This window comes from Dreissena polymorpha, chromosome 4 (assembly GCF_020536995.1).
Source record: "Dreissena polymorpha isolate Duluth1 chromosome 4, UMN_Dpol_1.0, whole genome shotgun sequence".
NCBI classification, from domain to species: Eukaryota; Metazoa; Mollusca; class Bivalvia; order Myida; family Dreissenidae; genus Dreissena; species Dreissena polymorpha.
The window spans coordinates 19,306,175-19,331,880 of NC_068358.1; the positions used below are offsets into that span (position 1 = coordinate 19,306,175).

General features: G+C 37.1%; 1 protein-coding gene across 7 annotated transcripts; it reads left to right on the forward strand.

Moving 5' to 3' along the window:
* Positions 1 to 232: 232 nt before the first annotated feature.
* LOC127877978 (excitatory amino acid transporter 3-like) lies at positions 233 to 23,259 on the forward strand. Of its 7 annotated transcripts, none has more exons than XM_052424311.1 (10): positions 233 to 356; positions 9,589 to 9,991; positions 12,110 to 12,281; positions 14,081 to 14,123; positions 14,780 to 14,867; positions 18,533 to 18,722; positions 18,962 to 19,195; positions 19,790 to 19,981; positions 20,761 to 20,895; positions 22,204 to 23,259. In XM_052424311.1, the coding sequence occupies exons 2-10, from the start codon at positions 9,706 to 9,708 to the stop codon at positions 22,466 to 22,468; spliced, it is 1,605 nt and encodes a 534-aa protein (XP_052280271.1). In that variant the 5' UTR covers positions 233 to 356; positions 9,589 to 9,705; the 3' UTR covers positions 22,469 to 23,259. The 7 variants fall into 7 exon arrangements, with proteins under 7 accessions (XP_052280271.1, XP_052280274.1, XP_052280273.1 ...); XM_052424314.1 differs by having other exon boundaries at positions 247 to 356; positions 9,610 to 9,991; XM_052424313.1 differs by lacking the exon at positions 233 to 356 and adding an exon at positions 3,502 to 3,618 and having other exon boundaries at positions 9,610 to 9,991.
* Positions 23,260 to 25,706: the final 2,447 nt, after the last annotated feature.

A 25,706-nucleotide genomic window follows, 5' to 3' on the forward strand; every position in this document is an offset into this window, starting at 1 on the left:
TTTTTTTAATTGCACTCCTCTTTTATTTAGTTTTGCACTCCTTTTTTTCTATCTCGTTGCCACGACAAAACTAACTTGTGGCCACGAGTTAGTAAGTCGTGGCATCGAGTTACAAAGTCGAGGCCACGATATAGAAAAAAGAGGAGTGCAATTTTAAAAATGAGAAGTGAATGTCACCTCTATGCCACCGTAGTAGACACATTTACGATGTGAGTCTATAATACATGTACGTCGAAAAGCCTGCCTAACAAATAAACGCATCAAGGACGTAACTCAGATGTTTAAATAGTTTAATGCAGGTAAACCAGGTAAACCAGACATGATCTAGTTATTTGTTCACTGGGATATTTTTAACAGTAAGTTCGTTTTTTATAAGTTCAAGTTATGTAAAATATTGAAATACTTTATACATCTTTCGACAACACGGATTTTTTTAATTACTGAATTGTGTAATTTCATTTCTGAATTGATAGGCACTGCAATTAAATATTTCACCTTGACGTGTACTATGTTGTGATAATGTTTGTTTGTTTATAAATTTAAAGGACTGCATTTTTTATTTCCCATTTTTCAAAACTTTATATAATACACAACATTAATATTCAATAAATAAACTTTTATTAATACATAAATTCCTCTTATACTTAATGGGACCTTTTCACAGATTTCGTCATGTATTGAAGTTTGTCATTTAAATGCTCTATATTGATATATGTAAACATTTGATCTAAAAATCTCCAGTTATAAACAAGAATAAAATTAAAGAAAAAAAGTAACACTCAACTGGGCTCGTACCACTGACCCTTGGAGTCAAAGTCTATCGCTTAAACCACTCGACCATACGTGCTCATACAATCAGTAACGTATTTTATATTTTATATAAGCAATTATCTTAGTAACACAAAATATAACGACAATAACAGAACTCTCCAAATTATTCAATTGTTTCGCGTTGCAACGCATTATCATTTCAAGGTTTTTTAATCGTCAAAAGATGCATATAATGGATATATTAGAGCATGGTTAATATTCAGTATTACTGTTTCCTCTCAAATATCATAACTACAACGAAAATTGGCGAATCTAAAACAATTTTTTCAATTTTGTCAATTTCCCAAAACGAAAAAAAAAATGTTAATGTTAATAAATACAATCGATGAAGATTTACAAATTAAAACGACATAATTTACTTAATATCAAAAGTACATTTATTGGGGTCCATGAAATTGGCAAGGTTATGATTCTGGTATTTGAATTCGGTACCTGGCCAAAGATCGAATACCCTTCTGATCGAATACCCTGGGTATTGGACATTCGACCGTTGGCGAATATCGAGCCCAGGCCGAATACATAGCTAAATATTGAGTATTCAACTTAAGCGGATATCGAGTCAATGTCGAATACCCTGCTGGTTATTTCATATTGAAATATTGAGATAATCTTGCCAAGTTCGAATATCCAGCTTGTTAATGGCTATTCAAACTTTAGAGAAAATCAAGTCATGGGTAAATACAATGCGGGGTAGGTTTTGGGTATTCCAACTTTATAAAAAAAACGAGCCAAGATCGAATAACCAGATGGGTCTTGTTCTTCAAAACATTTCCGTATATCAATCCACTTTCGAATGCCCAGCTTCGTATTGGATTTTACACATATGTCGAGTATTGAGACACTGTCAAATACATGGCAAGGTATAGGGGATTCGATTGAACTTAGGAACTTTTGAGTCGGAGGCTCGGTCTTAGAACTTAATTGAATATCGAGCCGAGGTTCAGTACACAACTGGTGTTTGGGTAGCGAATATCGAGCAAAGCTGCAATGCAAAGCTCGGGAAAGGACGTGCAAACTGAAGCGAATATCGAACCAACTATTAAAACATATATACGTATAGAGTATTCAATATTTAGTTAATATCGAGCAGATGACGAATTCCCAGCTTGGTATCGGGTACTCAAACCGTTGCAAATATCAAACCGATGTCCGTGATAGGTATGGGGAAATAAAAATTAGCGAATATTGAGTCGATATCGCTCTTTTGCGAATACAGAATTGAAGACAAATACTCAGCTTGGAATTTGAGAATCCGAATTTCAGCCAATATTAGGACATGGTCGAATAACAATCCAGGTAGTGCGAAAAGCGAGCACAGATTGAACTCACAGCTGGAAAAGGGGTATCGAACATTAAACGCATGTAATTACCCAGCTTTGTATTCGGTATTCGAACTTTAGCGTAAATCTAGAAAAGAATGGGTACTTAAATTTTAGCGAATATCGAGTCAAAGTCAAATTCAAGAAAGGGACGATTTTTTCAAATTATACCGAATATCGTTCCAAGGTCGTATGCTCGGGACTGGATATTGAACCGATACCGAATATCGTTCCAAGGTCGTTTGCTCGGGGCTGGATATCGAGCAGATACCAAATTCCGCTCGAAATTACTAGTTGTATTGTTTTTGAAAAATAACAACAATGCGTGCTGACTATTCCGTAAATTGCTTTTCCATTTTTCTAACCAAATAACCGACAAGCATTTTTCGCAGTAATCGACCTATTTCGTTATTTTATATAATTGGTCCTACTATAGCGTTTACATTTTACGCATTTATTTCTGAATATAATTGGATAAATATAGATTGACATTTGCGAATTATTTGATAACATATGTTTATACGTTCAGTTTTACTCTGTTTGTACAAGAAAGTGTTATAACAGAACACATGATACTCCTTACGATCACTGAAAGGCCGACACCGCTATTCCGACAGTGTCGATGTTCAAATGGAAATAATTTCATATGAAATTTATATTAATTATCACTCTTTTCTATCATCCAATACCTTAATTGTGTTAGTTAGCTTCAATGACTCTTGTTCCACAACTTCCCAGGTAGCATGTGCTTATTGAAACGATGGTGCATCATTCAAACAAGTACAAGCTTCTTTAATTGTCGCATTTTTATTCTTTGAAAAAATCTTCTTTCTGACTAATTTTGGGAAAATTTCATTGTGTATTTTGTTTGTCAATCCGTTTAAAACAACACAATTATACGAGTAACACATACATTTCTTTCCAACCTTAAGTCGCTACTGTTTACCGTTAGTTCAAATTACCAGTTTATAAATCAGCAAATTAATGCTGATGAAAAACAAACAGCAGTATCATCACCAATAAAACGAATAATTAACTGGGATTTCAAATGTCGCGAAAGTTTCTGATAAATACCGGACATTACATCGATTTGTTGAGCATGTCATTGTCTTACATATTTGCAGTTACCGAAGCGACTTTTTATTTTAAAACAACCATTCGAATTTGTATTAATGTTCATACAAAAATCTTTCTAAGCTTTTTACAGTCAGCGTCCGGGAATTTTCACAATAATCTTTGTACATCAACGTCATTTAATCACAACATTTAAAGCCTATTCGTTTGTTAATTATGATAGTTTTCCAAATGAACCTTACATTAAAATGTCACTGCTTCAAAATCTGGACATTATAAAGATAAGTGGGCTAGTTTCGGTTTTACACACTTCACATGCGTGTGTTAATCATGACGGAAGGACAATGAGCATGCCATCGACTTTTAAACAAACATCGTTACAATTTCCAAAATGGTACGTGTTTCGTTAAATATACCGTATTCGGAAAATTCGTTCAATTATGTATTTAAATGATCCAAATTGGTATGTTAAGCTCATAATTGGAACACTAAGTCGCCACTTTTCGACCGTAAGTACAGTTCACCTAAAAAAAATTATTAACAATAATAAAATAAATAATTATATGAGTCTTGCTGTGGGAAAACCGGGCTTAATGCATGTGCGGACTGCACAGACTAATCTGTGACGACACTTTACGTACATGCATTAATCCCTTCTTCCCCAGAGCGGGGCTCAATTATATATTATTTATGATTGAGCAATTTTAGATAACTTGTTTCACAATATTATTTTGTTCACATATATAATCAGGCGAGATCAAAATTGTCAGGTATATAAATGCAATCAATATTAAATATTGGTAAAATCCGGTAGATACATGAATTAACAAACTGTTCACACGCATTTGATAAGCAACACGAAAGTTGAAACATCATCATCATCATTATCATCACTTTTATCATCATCATAATTATCATCATCATCATTATCACCATCACTATCATAATTATCATCATCCGAACAACCATGATCATTCGTCATCTTCATATTTAATGTTGGTTGGGATATAATAAAATTTTCTGATCTTAGACATAAGTAAGAACAGTAAGTAAATGGTCGAAATCTAATTTTTATTTCGTTGCAAACTTATTTTTTATGATGAAATATGTGTTTTATTGCATATTATATGAAAATTCCAAAGAAGAATAAATTTCGTACACACCATTCTTAATAACATGAAATCCAAAACCCCAATAGGAATTACTGCCTGTAGAAGGGGCGGATGTCTAGTTCCGTCCACACATACAAACTAATAATCTTAATGTATACTTTATAGTTTTTTTAACTGAAGAGGGAATAATTTAACAAATTTAAGAAATGTTCTGCAGCTACATGCGCTGTCTGTTCGATCATCATAGCATTATGATTTTCAAGTTCTGATATTTTTAAGCAACGCCAACGCGTTTCAGAGGAATGTTACCGTTGCAATTTTTTTTTTATTATTTATGTTGTTATTGTGTTATTGTGTTAAAATTAAATTGAGCATTTGTCGTTTCAAATAAAACTTCGTTTTTATACGATCACCTACACCTGAGTACTCCACATGTGCTCTATATACCATAAAGTACGGTTACAAAATGCCATGATTGAGGTTCGACCTTGATTTGGAATTCGCAATAATTCAAAAGCCCGATTTTACGCGATATTCGACAACGTTCGAATACTGATTGCCAGCTGGATATTCGACCCTGGCTCGATATTAGAAATAGATCGGCTACCCAATTCCCAGCTGGATATTCGACCCTGGCTAGATATTCGCAATAGATCGGCTACCCAAATCCCAGCTGAATATACGACCCTGTCTCGATAATAGAAATAGATCGGCTACCCGATTCCCAGCTGGATATACGACCCTGGCTCGATATTAGAAATAGATCGGCTACCCAATTCCCAGCTGGGTGTTCGAACGTTTGCGTTTATCGATCCAGAGTCAAAAACCCATTTGAGTTTTGGGTATTCAAACTATTGCGAATATCGAGCCGGGAAGCTGGGTATTTGAATTATGACAAGGTAAGAATACACAGCTGGGAAATGTGATGTTCGAACTATTGCGAATATATTGGTTTAATATTAGTGATGGCAAAATTATTCGAATATTCAAATATACGATTGAATGACCAGTATTCGAATATCAGAATTGATATTCGCATATTCGCATTTTTTTTTCAAACGTAATTGCCCTTAAATTAAATGACCTGCGAGCCGCTTACTTATTGGGTTTGATGTGACGTTTTTCGTGTCAAACTGCGGCCCGTTTCAGCGTTGGTGTACGGAACAAACACCCTCCGGAAGAAACACCCTTCCCTAAAAACAGCATAGCGGAAGAAACCCCCTTTCACATTACGCATACGCGGAAGAAACACCCTCAATAGTTTTGCATAATGCGGAATAAACCCCCTTTTATATCGGAAGAAACCCCCTTTCCATATTGTACTAACAGTTAAAATCACAGGTAATAAGCATTTACGCATGCATTTGTGGTTCGTTTATTCGATAGCGTTGGTTTTAATTAGTGTTTGTTTTTTAGAAAAGGTGTCACACTCAACCCCAGATATTTTATTCATTTGATCAAATGTTAATATAAAAGGCTATAAAAAAGGTTTAGCAACCATTCAGAATTTCCTGACCAATAACGTGCCACTTCGCCATGTCCTAAATCCGAACACGATTTACGCCCGGTTTATAATTCAGAACAAAGACCTGTATATTGATAGGTCTATGCCAATAACGTGCCACTTCGCCATGTCCTAAATCCTAACACGATTTACGCCCGGTTTATAATTCAGAACAAAGACCTATCAATATACTGATAATGTATATTGATAGGTCTTTGTTCAGAAACACAATATTTCTGACTGGATATTCCAAATTATGAAATGAGCACAACTGCTTATTTTCAATCACAAAAACCATAACAAACTATGATATGAAACGATGCGTGACGTAACTGTTGTAAAACTCCATCAGTCAGCTATAAAATAGAAGTTTATAGGAATCTTACACTCATCCTTTAAGCTTAATGGTGTACAACAATTTCGTAAACGTGATTTTCTGCGATACGATCTCAAAACGTCCCCAAACAGAACTCAATACATGTGAATATGGAAAACATATTAACGCTGATCAACACTTCATGTCTAGAAAACTGACTGACTGACTGACTGACTTACTGACTGACTGACTGACTGACTGACTGACTGACTGACTGACTGACTGACTGACTGACTGACTGACTGACTTACTGACTGACTGACTGACTGACTGACTGACTGACTGACTGACTGACTGACTGACTGACTGTCTGACTGAGTGACTGGCTGGCTGACTGGTTGACTGACTGTCTGACTGACTGACTGACTGACTGACTGACTGACTGACTGACTGACTGACTGACTGACTGACTGACTGACTGACTGACTAATTGACTGACTGACTGACTGACTGACTGACTGACTGACTGACTGACTGACTGACTGACTGACTGACTGACTGACTGACTGACTGACTGACTGACTGACTGACTGACTGACTGACTGACTGACTGACTGACTGACTGACTGACTGACTGACTGACTGACTGACTGACTGACTGACTGACTGACTGACTGACTGACTGACTGACTGACTGACTGACTGACTGACTGACTGACTGACTGACTGACTGACTGACTGACTGACTGACTGACTGACTGACTGACTGACTGACTGACTGACTGACTATAATAATAATAATAATAATAATAATAATAATAATAATAATAAATAACAGTTTCTTATTTGGTCTTGTTAAAATTATATCCCAAAATGAACATTTATTAACATACAAATGCTTTTTTTCACAACGTATTCAAATTGATTAGAACTCTTTATAACAGTCCAAGTATTCCAAATGGTTACAACTCTAAATCATATTGTCCTGCCAGGGCACTGATCCTGCTTTTGAATTGAAATACAACTTTTAATACTCGCGTTGCTTCTTTGCTGCAGTGCTGTCCCTTTTTGGGCCAAGTGCACGTTCCACGTCCACCATGTTAGCGTTGATCCGCCATGCTCCGAGGACTAAGTCATGGTTGACGTCCTCGTGGTCAACAAATGCATTTTGCAATGTTGGAAATTGCATCCTCATCAGGTTATGAAGGGAAACACAAGCTTCAACAATAAGACGTGCAGTTTCGGGTAATTGCTGCATCGTACCTAAAAGAACTTGCCAACGCTGGGCAAGAATACCGAACGCATTTTCAACTATTCTTGTAGTTGTAGATGCGCTGCTCCTTTGTAAGGTTTCGAGCCGAAAAAGGTTTCATCATGTTAGTTCGGAGACAGAACGCATCATCGCCAAGAAGAAAGTATGGCGCGTATTGGTCGTCATTTGGAAGAAGTGATGGTGGTGGTAAACCTATAGATCCATTAGAAAGGCACTCCTTTAGCTCCGAGTTGTTGTAGATCATGGCGTCCGACGACATGTATCCATCTCCCCCCACATCAATCCAAAGGAATTTATAATCGGCATCAACTAATCCCATCAACACAATGGAGAAAAACCCCTTGTAGTTGTGGAAAAGGCTTCCACTACTAGTGGGCTTTCTAATTGTAACATGCTTTCCATCTAAAGCGCCACACGCGTGAGGGATGTTCCAGCATCGCTCAAAGTTGGTCGCCACTGTTAGCCATTCTTCGGGCGTTGTAGGACACTTAATTACCTCATCTTTGTATTTGTCGACGATGGCTTGGCACACATCCTTTACTACAAGGGACAGTGTATTGGTCGGAAGTCAAAAGTCAAACTTCATGCTGGCATACAGATCGCCAGTCGCCAGATGGCGTAGGGTTGCTGCCAGTTTTGTTCCCGGATCGATAGCTTTTCTGTTGTTTGTATCTTGCTTGGAAATGCGGTGGCGAAGCCTTATCAGCAGCTCGTCAAACATTTCTCGTGGAACCCTTAAGAAATTTTGGAATGAAGCTAGGTCCTCTTGTCTTAACTCAGGCATTAGACGATTGAAGTGTCGGAACTGATCCCTCCGAATATCTCCTAACCAAGGTCTAACCCAGCATCGCCTCCGCCTGGCCTGCATTTTCCTTCTCACTACGCCTTATACCACCTGCTGTTGGTCAAGTATCTGTTGCTGCTGAAGATTTAGAATGTGTTGTGCAATAAGTAAATTATTCATTTTCTCAGAAGTGCGCCGAGAAACATAATGAAGAAAATAAAGAAAAAAATATTGCTTTATATAGGCGTTGATATGGTCGCCCTAAAGACGCACTGGGGTCGCAGTAGGAACGCACTAGTCGTAGTAGGGTCGCAATAGACGCCGTAAGGACGCAATGAAGTCGCAGTAAGGACGCCATAGTCGTTCTGAGGACGCAATAGACGTACAAAGGACGTACTAAAGTCGCAATAAGGTCGCCGTACGGTAGCTTTGCAGTCAATGATACTTTTCTGTGGGTTTGAGCGGCAACCACACGACGTCCATGGCGACCTTACAGCGACCCTACCACGTCCCTACTACGACTATTGCGTCTTTACGGCGTCCCTACCACGTCCTTAACAGAACGCCGTGAAAACGCCGGACTTCGGCGACCACTTTGAACATGTTCAACGTAGTCGCCGTGGGCTCGCGTCCTGAGCAATTTTCGGCGACCTCACTGCGTTCTCTTGGGTCCTTACGGCGTCCCTCCGGCGTCTATGGCGTCCTCACGGCGACCTGGATCGCCGTAAGGACGCATTAAGGACGCCAGTCCGGTGTGACGGGGGTATCACTAGCTATTCGACGGGGGTATTCGACATAGGCTCGATATTGAATTTCAAATACCCAATCCCCGTTTCATAGCCAACTTGATGGTCCATTTTTAAAAAAAACAGATTACTAGATGAATTTTCTGTTAAATATACTGTATTGCCATTGTTACTATTTATTAAATAAAGCTTCATATTGCACTTTTTCTAATCAATACATGTAATGCACATGAACTTTATATGCAGATCCAAAAGGAGAATATACCTGCATATCTTGACAACGCTATATTGAAACCTTGAACTGTTCAAATACATTTTGTAAATGAAGTTTTTCAAAGCTGATAACGTATATCATAACATGAGATTTAATTTAGGGCAGTAAAAGTAGTTGATTCAATCGCTAACGCAAGTGCTGATTCGTTGGGTATGTAAATACTACAGTTTGGCTATTGAATGCATAAATCTTCAGATAATTTATTGGTAAAAGTTATCTTTCTATGTTGAAGAGACTTAAGTAAATAATTTATTGGACTTAACATCATCTTAATGAGTTAACAAATGTACTTTAAACTTTTTGAGGTGGTGTACTGGACTAGATATCTCTCTTTATTTACAGAATATAATTTCAGGTTTTGTATTCTGATTTCAAGTGGCGTTCTTCAACGTTGTGATCTAAAGTTCGATCGCAGTAACGGGAAATTACTTCGGAGGATAAATACATTCCAAAACGAGCGGCAGTTATAGCCATGGAACAAGACCTGAAGAAGCGCCGGGCCGCCCGGAAGAAGCGTTGCCTTATGATACTCAAGGATAACCTTATTATCATCTTCATGGTGATCTCGCTCATCGTCGGTGTCGTCGTCGGCTTGACGGTACGGAAGCTGGAGGGCTGGGAGTACTACCAGAAACGGAAGATCTTCTACCTTCGGTTTCCTGGAGATCTGTTGATGAACATGCTCAAGCTGCTCATACTTCCGCTCATCGTCTCCAGCATCATATCGTCGCTTGCCTCGCTAAACGCCAAGGCGTCTGGTAAGTTATCACGTCACATATCCAATTCTTCGTAACAGAACCAATCTTTAAAAACATCATTAGCTCCTTTAACCCTTTCAGTGCGGGAACCGAATTTTAAAGGCCTTTGCAAACAGTTTGGATCCAGATGAGACGCCACAAAACGTGGCGTCTCATCAGGATCCAAACTGTTTGCTATTCTGATAGTATTCTTTGAAAAAAATCGAAGAAAACGCTAATTTTAGAAATTCAGCAGACGACATTTAAGCAGACGACAAATTTCCCAGCATGCAAAGGGTTAAAGGTTTGTTTAACTTCAAAAAAAATGAAAAACGTGGTAACGCGTCAACTGTGTATAATAGTAAGGGTATTTTTCGTTTAAAGGTTGCTTTAAAATGCGATGCATTGAAAGAATAATAAGTTATGTGTCGTATAAATAATAAAAAAAAAGCACTTTGAATCTTTAGACATTAATTAAATGTGATTTAAGAAATTACATGTTCTATTAACTAATCTAAATTGATGCTTTATTAAGTGTCAATGAAATTGTGCAAAGATGATTTGATTCCATAAGATGTTCTACTTGGCTGTGTTGACCATCTCTGTGCAATGCTTGGCATAAGGCTGGGATTTCTGCATATTCGTGATTGTTCATTCGTTGGTTTTAAAACCTGTCGTTTTTGTTTATTAATCAAATATTATTACCCGTTACCATAATAGCAGAAAAAGAATATTATTTGATTGATCGTTAATTTGCTAAATTTGAACCAACTGCCTATAGAATGTACATGGACGTAGTTTAAATGCTGACTGTCGAATTTCACATTTATGTGTAGTTAGTAAATACAGAATACTGGGCTGCGATGGTAGTTTAGAAACTGGCATCAGTTGTTGAGTTGATTGTGAGAAGTCAATGCTAATTTACACAACCAACGAGACTGATACACATTTTCAGAAAACCAAACTAGTGTAATATATTTACATTTTACAGCATATAATTTTGTTCATGCATATAAAAGAAGGTAATAAGCTGAGTTTTACAGATTCAACTACTGAAGCAGTAAACAATATAGGCATTAAATCATTCTGTCAAATAATTCATGAATGATAACTACTATAAAGTGTCAGACTATGTTTGTATATGTAAGCCAAGTCCCACTTTAGATTTTTTTTGTTTATTCACTCCGATAAGCGACTACAATTGGCCATTAAATGTTCATTATCAACCGAATTTACGATTATTCATCAAAAGGCTTATGTACGTGAAAATTCATTAACTAGCTTCCCAAACTGGCGACGGTGTACTCCTTAACAAATGTCGGCGCATTAATTTGACCATCTTTCATCAAATCCATGTCAGTAACAGTGTCTTGTGGTTGGAATGCTTATAAAGGTACAAATGCACGCTTGAACACATTTGCACTAGTTCAAACTTTGCAGCATTAGTATTAAGCATGTTTTTATGATGAATGGTTCCGCACCATCTAATGCATGTGATGACACTATTGAGCGGTCCAGCATATAAGATTTTGTTATGGTAAACATATATTAAGAATACTAAAATATGTTCCTCAAATTGTTTCGACTTTCAATGTTACCGATTATATTTATGTTGCATTGTTTTCCATTAAGTCTAGTACAACTTCTAAAGTATAAGCAATACGTTATATATTACTGTACACTAGCGTTAATACTGTGTATTAAAAGAGAACATGATATGTGTACATCCAATTTCTCGAACGTCACGTAAGTAGACAACAGATTTGTGGAAAGTTTTCCTTCAATAACTTTTTATCCCGACGTCTACAATCTTGAAACAAAAAATAAGGGAAGGAAAACATCGGATAGCCGAAAGGGCGTATTCATTTAAAATAAATATAAATACAAAGTGGCCTACTGGGTGAAAATATCCGCTACCCCTTCACGAAAAAAACACAAAAAACGACGCCATCTTGGACGTAAGTTACAACTAACCTCACTTAAACCCGGCTATCTCCCTCATACATATGACCCCTCCCCCCATGGTTATATAGTCGATGACTATACGGATGTATAAGATTATGTATAGCCGTAAATTGGACAAACGGTTGACCATTCTGTAGGCGTGATTGCAAACGGTCGTGCCTTGTTTATTTCCAGGTCGCATAGGTCTGAGAGCGGTCGTGTATTACTTGACCACAACGTTCGCGGCGGTCATCGAGGGCATAATTCTGGTGCTCACTATAAAGCCGGGAAATAGGGGCGGAGGCATCACTCCTTCCGGTCAGTCCAAGGATCAGGCGCCGCTGGAGGCGCTATTCGATCTGATCCGGTAGGTAACTGTTTGCATGTATGCGTACGTTGTCGACATTTAGGAATCCAGAAATAAATACTTTGGAAACGACTTGATTTGCTGCCATGAATCAGTTAAACTACATTACACTAACACACAAAACTGCAATTCATCATATGAATAGGAAAACAATGCGTAATAAGAAAGAATACGGTCGGCATACATTTAGCATATGAGTAAGCTGTATACAAGTTTGTACATGCTAGAATGTCAATGGTTCATACTTGTATTTACATTTGTATCGTACATAATCGATCGCCATGCATCACCTAAATGTATGTAACGTTTCTCTTCCTTATTAATGAGGTGTTGTAAGAATGCAACAACAAATTGTTGACATAAAAGTCTTACACACTGCTTTAAACCATCCGGACTTGTTAAATGCGAACCAGGAAGGTTCAGAGTGGGATAACTATCGGTTCTCTTATTTTTAACATTTGTTTTCACAATCAATTTCTTCGATCATAATCACACCAGCAATATGCTTTTTCTTACTACATGGTCTCAACATATTTTAGCAAAGTTGGTTCCAATCATACATATAAACTTGTTTAAACTCGAATGATTATGCAAATGATTTGTGTTTAGAATGCAAATACCGCCACTATGTTTTGTAAATATACCATTGAGGAAAGGAACCCTACTAGCCTGGCTATCGTTCCAATCCTATAAACTTTAGATGCTTGTACATTATGTTGTAAAACACATTACTGAATAAATATGTTTAAACCAAATGCGAACCAGTATCTTAAGCCCATTTGCACAAAGGTAGTTTTGGTATTCGTATTTTGAGCGCTCGAAATTGGGTCGCTCATGTTTGAGTTATACATTTTATTCTTCCTTATCAAACGGATAAACGTTCGTGCGGGCATGTTTGCATGAAATAGTTTAACTACCGAGCAAAGCTTCAGAAAAAGAGTAACTTTAAGTTAAATATGGCTTTCTTTTTATTCCTGATGCTCAAGCACGCAGAAATGTTGAATGTCTTTAATGGGTGTATATTTTTTTGCCAAGTTTTAATGGAAAAGGTTGAAACAATACACACGCATGCAAAAAAAAAATGAATTTCTGCGGGTGATATAAACATTAGGTGTATTCACTACTTTATATCATTATGAATTATTATTTCGAACGTACCGGTAATCACTACAAAATGTTGACAGGAAAGAGTATTTTAACCTAAATTAATACACCGGTTTATACGGGCGTTTATGCTGCCATTTTGTGCAATGTTACATGAGCGAAAAGTTATTGAGCTATCAGATTTGCTCAAAACAGACATCGTTCGATGTACATATTCATTGTACACCATTACATTCATGCAAAAACACATTTTAATAACTATATTTGTCATACGCCGAAACCTTTACTATGTACTTTTAATCTTCCCGACATGTAACTCTGAAGATGTGACAAGACACAATGAGCTTATTTACTACGCTTATCATAGGTTACACCACTTTTTTAGAATTACGTAATTTCCGGTTGCATAGAACGCGCGTCGACTGTAACGTTTTATTTGAACGGAACAGTAACCGTCGTCAACTGCAACGACAGATTCTCGTTGTGAAACGTAAACGCGACGTTGTACTATTGTACTGCTAGATTGAGAAGTAAAGTATCAATATTGTTGGGAAGGTTCTTATTTATTCATCTCGTTCCTGAAAGGCTATGCCGCGTGGTTAAATGAGAAGATGAAAGTTGTGTGTTCATTATTTATGTATGTATAAATGGCATTAATGATATTTGTCTGTACCTATACCGTCTTTCTTTTTCAGAAACTGTTTCCCTGACAATTTAATAGAGGCAAGCTTTAGGAGGGTATGTATTATAAGTTTAGTAAGAATAACAGAGATTTATGTAAAAAAAAATACATGAAACATGTCGCCATGACTGCGCTTTAACAGAGGCGCACACGAGACCAGGTAGCTTGGCAGAGCTTGGCCGAGCGCTGTAATAAGAGCTCGAGCTCAACATACGAATCAGCACATAACTATTTATTAAATATACATCGCATTCTTCAAAGTAATCAGTGAAAGAAAGTACTGAATGTCTTTCTGTAAACATAGTTTTACCTTTTTGGTTTTAAGAACTTACTTTTATTACAAAAAAGTGAGTGGTGTGTGTGTTTGTTTAGTTGGGATTTGTGAATGATTCAGGGATTTGGTCGTATTCAACAGCAGGTCAGTCAAATCACTGCGCTCTGTTAGCCAACTGGCGTTTTTACTAGGCTAGATGGTTAATCAGTCCTTTGTGTCCCCTTATTGAAACAAAGGTAAGGGGGCAATAAGCGTGGGGAGGATTTCATGACAACGCGCCACATAAGATATGTGGATTAATATGGACCAAGAAGATGATACCTTGGGTTGCAAGACGTGATTTTCATTTGTGCTATTCGTCCATTATTTTTGTATAAAGAAATCATTTCATAATAATAATGTAGGCATGTCTTGTTTACGTTGTATTTTTCATTGCAGTTGACGACGGTTACGGTTCCGTTCAAATACAACGTTACCATCGACGTGCCGTTCAATGCAACCGGAAATGAAGAAAACGCCACTACAGGTCTGTTTCATTATGAACGGTATACCGGTAGACAGAAAAGCACGAGTAAAGATAGAACTTAAAGCATGCAATCACTATAGAATGGATAATCATGCAGTCTCGATAGAAAAGATAATCATGCAATCGCAATCTCGATAGAATAGGTAAGCATGCGAACCCTATAGAAAAGATAAGCATGTCATCTCGATAGACTATTAAGCATTCAATTTTAATAGAATGGAATTTCAGCGAATGGCTTTATTACATATAGAAATAATAAAATTCATACAATAATACAAGTCATTTTAAATACAAACTACACAAAATACAATTTAAACAACGAAACATAACCTGAATACTATAACATAACTACATGATATTCTATATATCATACATATCACAAAATGTGTTCAATCTTTGAAAGAAAAGCATCGAAAAACACACGAGATACACGAGATTGATATTGAACATTCATCACATACAGTGCACGGGAAAATGGGGGAATTTTAAGTATTAGTCACGTGTGAAATGTGAAACTGTATTTGTTAGATTTCCTGAACTTATTGAACATGAAGAGTAACGACATTAACCCATTTATTCCTAATGAACTCCCCCATCCTTCTAAATTGGATTAATTTATTTAAAAAAATAGGGATGTCTAGTATATTTTCTATATTTAGAATATTTCTTACAGAAATTCCTTTAAGCAAACAGCGCAGACTATGATGAGACGCCGCATCACGCTGTTTGCCAAGGCCTTTTTTCTAGAAGCTAGGCATAAATGGGTTAACAACTACATTGAATACGATACTAATAATCAATGTTTATAATAAGAAGTCTTAAAATAACTACAGTTTCAAGTTGTTTTTTTATTGGAAAATTGCATTAAGTTTGCAAAAACAGTTATTATACGATAGATTCAGAAAAGTCGTGATTTACATTTTAAATTGATTAATACAATGTATTTTTAAAAAAAGCTTACTTTTTAGACAACACAACACCGTATTGCTTAATATTCATTTCTGAAATTCATAATTTTTATTTTAAATGATCTTTAATAAATAGATATTTGTGTAATTTTGATAGAATAAAGAATCATGAAATCTCGATTGAATAGGGAATAATGAAATCCAAATAGAATAGATGAGCGTGTAACTTCGATAGAAAAGCATGCAATACCATGCAATAAACATGCAATCTCATAAGCATGCAATGTCGATAGAGTAAATACACATGCAACCACGATTTGATTGATACAATGTAAATATGTCATCTCGAAACAAAAAATAAACATGCAATCTCGATAGGAAAGATAAACATGCAATCTCGATAGAAAAGATTAGCATGCCGTCACGATAAGCTTGATAAATCCCCAGTCCCATACAAATGCCGGATTAACACGGTTCAAATCCGAGATGATCAGGTCCATGAACCGTGTAGCTCCGTGTCGATCCGTGTAGGTCCTGGTGCGTCCGGGAATGTCTTCGGCGCTCCGGTAGGCCAACTTGGCAGTTTTAAAAAGTGACGATCCGGGATGACATCATCATCCGGGATAGCCCGTGTAGCTGTCGTGTGGGTCCGGGGACAGCCGTATAGTGTCCGGGGACAACCGTATTTATTCATTGGTTGTCCGTGTGCGTCCTTGACAGTCCGGGCACACATTTCAGAACCCTGTCCTTCAAGAACCGTGACGGCAGTTGTACGGTTGTCTCCTTTGCTACCGACGATGCAACATGGGCGATGAGATGACGACTGAGGACAAGCCGATGCTCATGAGATGCCAGCTTCTACTGCAAAAAGATCAGGTTGAAAACAGTATCCTGATTGCTAAAGCGAAGCTACGACAGAGAAATAGAACATTCGCGAATAATGTTTATCTCAACCAGTGTAAAGAATGAAAAGGAGAACTATCTGCGTCAAACAATGGCTCGCAAGACGACCAGGCCTGATTTATTACGTACAACTGATGGGCGAACTTAAGAAAAAGACGCAAAATGCTTCTTTAATATACTGCACATCGCCTATCAGATATAAACCAAAAGATCCTGACACATATTGAGCAAAGAATCAAACCAATGAAGTTAAACAACACGCAGCATCTGACTGCTGGCATTAATTTGCAAAAATATAAAAACTTAGTTTTAGATCAGGAGTGTTTATATAAATGTGTTATGCATACATGTTTCGTGAATGCAAGGGTAAGAAAATGCGAGGCAGGCGGTGAATTCGATGCATTAAATTTCATCGACTGGTCAATATACATGTAAAATATTATTGTAAATGTCATTTTAGCTCACACAACTCGTACACCTTCATCTGGAGAATAAGTACACCAAAAGGTTTAATATTTGGCGTGGAACTTAAAAGTAAAAGTTTAGTGGTCCTCTTCTAAGTTTGTTCAAATCTTGCCCTTGGCTCACAGTTGGCTGAGGTGTTGGAGTGGCGTGTTTTATATTGAATGAGTTATAAAGCATTATGGCTTAATACATGTCTGAAACCAGAAAACAACTTTGATATTGTTGGTATGATACATGAGATTGTGGTTTCTGCGAATATTGTTCAAATTGCCCCTGGGTTCAAAATTGACCAAGCCTATTTTATAGGTGAGCGATCGATGGCCATGTTGGCCCTCTTGTTGGATTAAAAGTTCATTTATTATGTAAATAATATGTATGTGTTTGTACATAAGCGAATAATCAAAGTAAACCAATCATATTGTTAAAATATTAGTACTACCGTATGTAGTCTTTAACGTTGTGCCAGTGCGAGTGACAAGTTGATACTATTAAAGTATTAAGGAACCAATATCTTTTACAAGCGCCTAGACACCCTGAGGCATGAAGTGGCAGCTGCCTTGGTTACTTTTTTGCAATTAAGTTGTAAAACAAAATTCCCCACGCGTCAGTCGACCGATCGGCGAATTTAAGATCCTAACGAACAATCATGCTCTATGTTTGGTGTTCTGAATACTTGCATTTTTGGTGAAGTCAAGATGCTACGGGAATATTACGAAAACAGAAAACAATTTACTTTTGCTTAAAGCGGGTATATACGATTTTGTCAAATATTAATGAATTTATATAAACTGTGTAAAAAAACTTAACATATATATATATTTCAATATAAATTAAAATAAAAGTTAAGAACAACATGTGTCGAAAAATGCGAAATAAGCCAGATATTTAATTCTGAAATTGAAAACGGCTGTACAGCCGAATTCGCCAGCATGTATACCATACATGTACGATGTGCATCTAAACTTAGTTTAACGGTTTACTAAGTATTTGAATTCCTGCAACGATATCTATTCATACGACACACGAACACTATCTCCGATCCTAATACAAAGACGAATGCTTCGGTTATTGTAGGAAAATATGTACGTCATTATCGGCTCGGGGCGCTTATTTGTCTTTGCTGCATTTTATGAAATTCGGCTTTAATGTATAATTTTTCTTGCCTATTTTGTGTTATTGTAACATATTTTATCAATATATTACAATTAAACACATATAATAAATCGTATATACCCGCTTTAAGTTGCGATTAAGTTTATTTCCGTATTAACATGTTTGAAAACAGTATGAATTTGGCGACATCGATCGGTGTGTATTAGGAAGAAATACTTCATTGACATGTTGCTCCTATATCACTACATAGCATAAACAAAACATGATTTTCTCCAGCTCAAGAGACGCGTACATCTGACTTCCCGTCGGTAAAGGTGGACGACGGCATGAACATTCTGGGTATCGTCGTTTTCTCAATCTTCCTGGGCGCCGTTCTGTCCAGCATGGGTCGCCAGGGCAAGCCGCTACTAGACTTCTTCGAGACGCTGCACATCGCAACCATGAAGCTCACCATGCTGGTAATCTGGTAGGTGTGGCACGTGATTGGAGTCAGCGACGATTGGTGGCAATCCTTTATGCGTATAAGAAAACGTAATTACTATTTAGTGCATACAGTACGTTAAATAGTCCAGTTAAGGCGAAAAGTGTCGTGCCTAATTGGCCTGTGTGGACTACAAAGACTAATGTGGGACGACACTTTACGCTCATGCATTAAGCCCATTTTTCGCAAAACAAGGCAAAGTCCTAATCAAGTCCATGTTTTAGGTACTCGCCAGTGGGTATCATATTCCTTGTTGCCACAAAGTTGATCGAAATGGAGGACCCCAACAAGGTGTTCGTGCAGCTGGCCTACTACATGCTTACCGTGCTAGTGGGTCTCGCCGCGCACGGGATCATCGTGTTGCCCCTCGTGTACTTTGTCTTCACGCGCAAGAACCCCGTGACCTTCATGTACGGCATGACCAAAGCGCTGCTTACTGCCTGGGGAACTGCATCCAGGTATGGCGCTTAAAGAGTGCGATGTAATATTAACCCATTTATGCGAAGTGGACTCATCCATTCTTCTAAATTGGATCAATTTATTTCCAAAATTAGGGATCTCTAGAATATTTATTTCTATATTTTGAATATTTCTTACAGAAATTCCTTTAAGCAAACAGCGCAGACCCAGATGAGACGCCGCATCATGCGGCGTCTCGTCTGGGTCTACGCTGTTTGCCAATGCCTTTTTTCTAGACGTTAGGCATAAATGGGTTTAGTTGGAACTGCAGCTAAAGATCATGTATTTAACGTATATGTTTGTTAAGTCTTAAACTGAGTTGTAACAAGAATATGTAAATTGTTCCACATACTGTTCTGAAGAAAAAAAATCGCTTGTATGAAAATAATCTTCTAGTATACGAGAATATTAAACGAAGACATGCGTATAAACGGAATGTGCTTTTCTCATCGAAAAAGCTGCCTGTATAATTCATAAGAACACTTTAAAAACTATACTACAGTTTGCCAATGCGATAAAACGATAAAAATAGCCCTAACACCTGAGTTGGCGTCTCTTTACCGCAATTTTGATGAAGCCTGTCTCTGCATCAGCTCTGCCACCTTACCGGTTACCATGGAATGTCTCGAGGGCAATCACGTGGACGTCCGCATCGCCAAGTTTGTAGCCCCCATTGGGGCCACCGTGAACATGGACGGAACGGCGCTCTATGAAGCGGTCGCCGCCATCTTTATTGCTCAAGTGAACGGGATCAGCCTCAATATAGGGCAGGTAATCACTGTCAGGTAAGCGCAAACGATGTTCGAGAGTTTTTTCCCTTTTTACTATTTAAAGCGGGACTGCGCGATTTTAATATGTGTTAAAGTGTAATAAATTGAAAAAAGTATTTTACAATAACACAAAATAGGCAAGACAATTTATGCATTGAAGACGAATTTCATAAAATGCAACAAAGACAAATTAGCGCACCGAACCGATCGTGGCGAAGATGTTTCGTACATATTTTCCTACAATAGCCGAAGCATTCGTCTTTTTTGTAAGGATCGGAGTTAGTGCTCGTGTGTCGTATGAAAAGATATCGTTGTAGGAAATTACAATGATACGTAAAACTAAATTTAGAATCACATCGTACATGCGTGATTTACATGCTGACAAAATCGACCTCACAGACATTTTCGATTTCAGAATTAAATATATGGCTTATTTCGCATTTTTCGACACATGTTCTTCTCAACTGTTATTTTAATTCATATTGAACACTATGTATAATGAATTTTTTACACATTCTATATGAATTCATAAATATTTGCCAAAATCGTGCAGTTCCGCTTTAAGCTGAAAGAGAATTATCAATAAAACCTAATAGATCGCATCCCCTTATTCTTTGTCTTTAATGTGTGTGTTTCACACAAAAAAATAACTTTATATTCATATTTATTTACCACTTGTGTTTTTACACGAACTTAGCCCTTGATTGAAAAGTATCTGCTAACCAATTACTCCTTCTCATTAAACAAAAAACAAGAAGCTCAAATGTCATTTATAACCCACTCCTGTGTTTTAGCCTGACGGCCACAGCAGCCGCCATTGGAGCGGCAGGTATCCCCTCTGCCGGCCTCGTTACCATGACAATCGTCCTAACCGCCGTCGGCTTACCGACGGAAGACATTTCGATCATTCTCGCCATCGATTGGTTTCTGTACGTATTAATGTAGTAAACATTTTACCGCCATATCGTTCTGTTTATCTTTCAATGTTTCTTGCATTGTGATTTTTTTAGAAACATACATACTTAAATGAGCCTTTTCACAGATTTTGGCTTGTTTTAAAGTTTGTCATTAAATGCTTTATATTGATAAATTTAAACACTGTACCTAAAAATCTCCAGTAAAAAAACAAGAATACAATAAAAAAAAAAAAAAAAAAGTAACCCTCGACTGGGCTCGAACCACTGACCCCGCGTGTCCTGGAGTAAAAAGTCTTCCGCTTTGACCACTCGGCCATCCGTGCTCATGATATGAAAAATGTATTTTTTACTTTATATAAGCAATCCTCGTCGTTTCACAATATATAACGACAACAACAGAACTCCCAAATCATTCAATCGTTTCGCGTTGCAACGCTTTATAACTTTCAGGTTTTCAACTCGTCAAAAGATGCATATAACGAATATTTTACAGCATGATACATGTTCAGTATTACTATTTCCTCGCAAATATCATAACTAAAACGAAAATGTGCGAATCTGAAACAACTTTTTTTTAATTTTGTCAATTTAACAAAACGTGAAAAGGCCCCTTTAAGATACACCGTATACTAAACGGGTACGAACGATGCCAATTCTAATCTTTAAAATATTCCACTTTTTTTTTATTTAATGAAACGCTAATTCATGTTTTGTGTCTATACATTTATGCTTCACAAAACTTGTTCTTGTGTTCGTTTACTGTTTATTGTTTTACTGTAACATTTCCGAGAATGCTCTGTTCCAAAACATTACTAAAGGCCATCAAAATCGTAAAGGCTCCATACGGATGTTCTGCCTTGTCTGATTAAAAATGCCGTATGTATCGCGGTTTAATTCGTCAAAATCTTAAACAGGTAAATTTTATGTAAATGCGAGAATTCGTAACAGTTCAACGTTAATTTATTGAGCAACTCAGCAAATTTCTCTCTCCCAAACGAAGTAAACTCGTTTACAGCATGTACATATGAGTCGCGTTCTGAGAAAACTGGGCATAATGCATGTGCGTAAAGTGTCGTCCCAGATTAGCCTGTGCAGTCTGCACAGGCTAATCAGGGACGACACTTTCCGCTTTATTACATTTTTCGTTTAAATGAAGTCTCTTCTTAGCAAAAATTCAATTTAGGCGGAAAGTGTCGTCTCTGATTAGCCTGTGCGGACTGCACAGGCCAATCTGGGACGATACTTTACGCACATGCATTATGCCAAGTTTTCTCAGAACACGACTCATATAATTGATATGTGTGCGGCTCTCTTTTCCAGCGACCGTTTTCGGACAGCCATCAACGTTCTAGGGGATGCGATCGGGGCCGGCATAGTGGACCATCTTTCGCAGGCCGACTTGAAGGAAATGGACAGACTCGAAGGCATAGAGGAGGGTATCCAAGACAACGACGTCTCCGTGACAACGGAATCCTCGGGGACCTCGAGCAAGGAGAATGGAGTGAAGTTTGAAGAAAAGAAAGCTATCGATATTGGCCTAAACAACCCGGCCTTCACAAATGGCGATTTGAACACTCCCCTATAATCGAACGCTCTCGATCACAATATATCATGATCACAAATCCAGAAATAAGTTTGCGCTTTTATTTTTAAGTTTTTTTTTAGCTGTCGACGGTCTGTTTTAATTCATTCATTTATTTTGCAAAATGTATACGATTTGCTGCTATACGTTATTTACTTTACCCGTTAGGGGACCGGACACTACTTCACCATGTAAATTTCTGTATTTTTATTTTTTACATATAATTTGAGTTTGACAATAAAAAGTTGTCGATGTAAACATATTCATGTTTAAAGTTCTAAATAATATCCAAAAACAATGTTAATTTCAATTTAATCCAACATTATTAATTGGCATATATTTTTATTTAAAAAACGGTATTAAAATCTGATGGGTAATATGTTCACAGAGAGAGACACTGCAGTAGCAGGAGTAAAACCTTAGTTAATCACGTTTTAAGTTGTGTTGTTTAAAGTTTTCATTTCAAAACCATGTTAATTATATCTTCTATATTATATATTGTACACGGATATATAGCATATGAGTATTTGTCTTTCAGATTGTGTTTTTTATGGTAAATATAATATTGTTATTTATATGTTAAAACTATTGTGAAATATGTAACCATATTTTTACTTTGCAATGCAATCTGATATCAAGAAGTGTGTTTATATTAATTGTTTATATACTGCTGTATTTGCCATTGGCTGAATTAATTAATTGTTCGTACCGAAAGATCGTGTTTCGTCTGCGAACTGTCTCATGATTACATATCAAGATCTGTTTACATCCTTCATTAAAATCCTGTTTACTTGCATCGTCTTCGTAATTAAGACAATTGTGTACACATAGGGAGTCGTGTCGTTTTGATTTAACGTACTTAATGCACTAAGTAGTCCCTCACCTAGGACCGTACTAACCAACCAATGAGTATAATTGAGCCTTAAAGTAAGAAAAATATTTTTTAAACTGTTTAGTTGCAATAATATAAAACATTTTAATATAACATCAGTAAATCTGTAGTTACACAATTCTTCATTTGGCACAAATTATTTATGACATACCAGGGTAAGCAAAATTTATATCCCGCATTTATTCAGACTCTGAACAAGTTGGTTCCTTTCATTAATATTAAGTCGAATAATATGTTTTTGAATACGGGTACTGGTTACATAATTCCTGTCCATTAAAAGATATAACTGGGACAATTATCAAAGAAAACACCCATTAACATATTTGTTCCAAAACTGTGTCCCATATTCGAAATATCTAAACTAATACATCAAGAACACACACTAATTATGTTTATTTTTTTATTTTGAAGATACAACAAAAAAAACATGCACGAAACAATTGTTCGAGTGTGTTTTTGTTTGTTGGCTTTACGTCATGATATGCAGTAAATTATATTGTAACGACTTCTCTAAGACTTCTAAGCATGAATATATTAGAGATTATTTAAAACCTTAAATACCATAATAGATGAAAATGACATCAATGCATTTTGATTTGCAATATTTTGCGGTAAAGCCAAACAAATTTCACAACTTTGTCGTAGGATGAAAATCAAATACTATATATGCGTGTTAAGTTTAAGGAAGATTAACCTAGAACTTTTCAAAACATGACCAAAATGTGAAACTTACACACAAAATACTAACCGCGACGGAGCTCGCGCCCTATGCCCGCCAAAAAAACCCACCGAATTTCGAAAATGTAAAGTCGAGAATTTTTGTTTAAAATTATTACGTGAATATGTTGAATGAATTCGGTCTTATAACCAGTACAATAACGCGTGTGACGCGATCAAAAACGATACTCAGATCTCTTTAAGAACCAGTTTGATAACCATGTTGTATTGGGGACATGATTCATATCTCCTCTCTGTATTTGGATATTCCATTTATAAGTCAGTTGAGCATCGTAGATAATATGACAAGACGTAAAGCGTGTACAATGGTTGTCGTTTAACAAGTATATTTTCTCCTAACCCCCACTCTTCTCTATGGCTTCGACCATTTCACCTTCCATCTTCACCACCGCAATACTTTTCAACGGTCCAGTTCGATGGCTTTAATCCTGAAGGCTTGTTCCACTTCAAGACACTGTCGTGCAGTGCAAATTTAATTTCGTCTCTGCAAAGAGTAAGTAAACAACAGTAACCTGTTTGGATCATGACTGCTACGAGTTCAAAATAAAACACTGTTACTTTCTCTTATTCCATGTTCTCTTAGTTCTGGGATCACAATTTAAATGAACTTGTTTCCAACATAGTTTTCATTTCTGATTCAATTTTCTTGCATTTTTCATCGTTGAACTTATTTTCTAATGTATTATTTATGTAATTTTGAAGATTAAGTCAGATTTTTATTATAAAAGGTTTATATATTGGAATGTCAGCCGAGGAAAGAAAGCAACATCACTACCAGCTCTCATTGTTAATTTTTTAAGACAACTCCAGTTATACCATGACATTTATATGCAAGATTCATCTCCCTTGACAGTAAAATCCATGAATCGCGTTCTGGGAAAACGGGACTTAATGCATGTGCGTAGTGTTGTCTCAGATTCGCCAGTGGAGTCCGCACAGGCTTATCATGGACGACACTTTCCGCCTAAAGGAAATCTTCATTTGAATAAAGTCCCTTCATTAAACAGAAATCAAAAAGGTTCATTAAGCACCAATGAACCTCTCTATTATGAATAAATAAAAATTCATGAATGCGCAGCGATTGCCAGACTGAGCAGGTTGTGGACAATCAGTTCCATCACCTTCCCCACCAAGTACAAGCTCTACAAGTCCCTCGATGTCTACATCCTACTCTACGGCGGTGTGACTTGGACGCTTCACGATGATACAGAACGCAGGATACAGGCATTTTAACATAAATTTCTCCGAAGAATGCTTCTAATCTCCTACACGAAGCAGAAGACCAACACTTGTTGGTCTACAAGAGCCTCTACTGGCGACTGTCTAAGGACGAAAGGTGGCTTGTTTCGGACACGTCACCAGGCACGACTCTCTGTGCAAGACTGTTTTCCAGGGCACGTTAGAGGGAAGTCAACGTCTAGGCCGTCGGAAGAAAAGCTGGATGGACAATTTAAGAGTGGAGTCCCTTCCCATGAATGAATTACTCTCAGCAGCACACAACAGACCTGACTGGAGCAGGATTCCTGTATCGTCGTCTCTCATTTCCGCCCTTTGATCAAATCGATCAAGGGAATGATGATTACGGTGGTGGTGGTGGTGGTGGTGGTGGTG

Excerpts from the sequence above, each read along its gene's own strand:
- LOC127877978 (XM_052424311.1), top strand. The coding sequence starts at position 9,706 with ATGGAACAAGACCTGAAGAAGCGCCGGGCCGCCCGGAAGAAGCGTTGC. Across the intron at positions 9,992-12,109 it reads GCTAAACGCCAAGGCGTCTG|GTCGCATAGGTCTGAGAGCG; the intron begins GTAAGTTATCAC and ends GTTTATTTCCAG. Across the intron at positions 14,124-14,779 it reads TAGAGGCAAGCTTTAGGAGG|TTGACGACGGTTACGGTTCC; the intron begins GTATGTATTATA and ends TTTTCATTGCAG.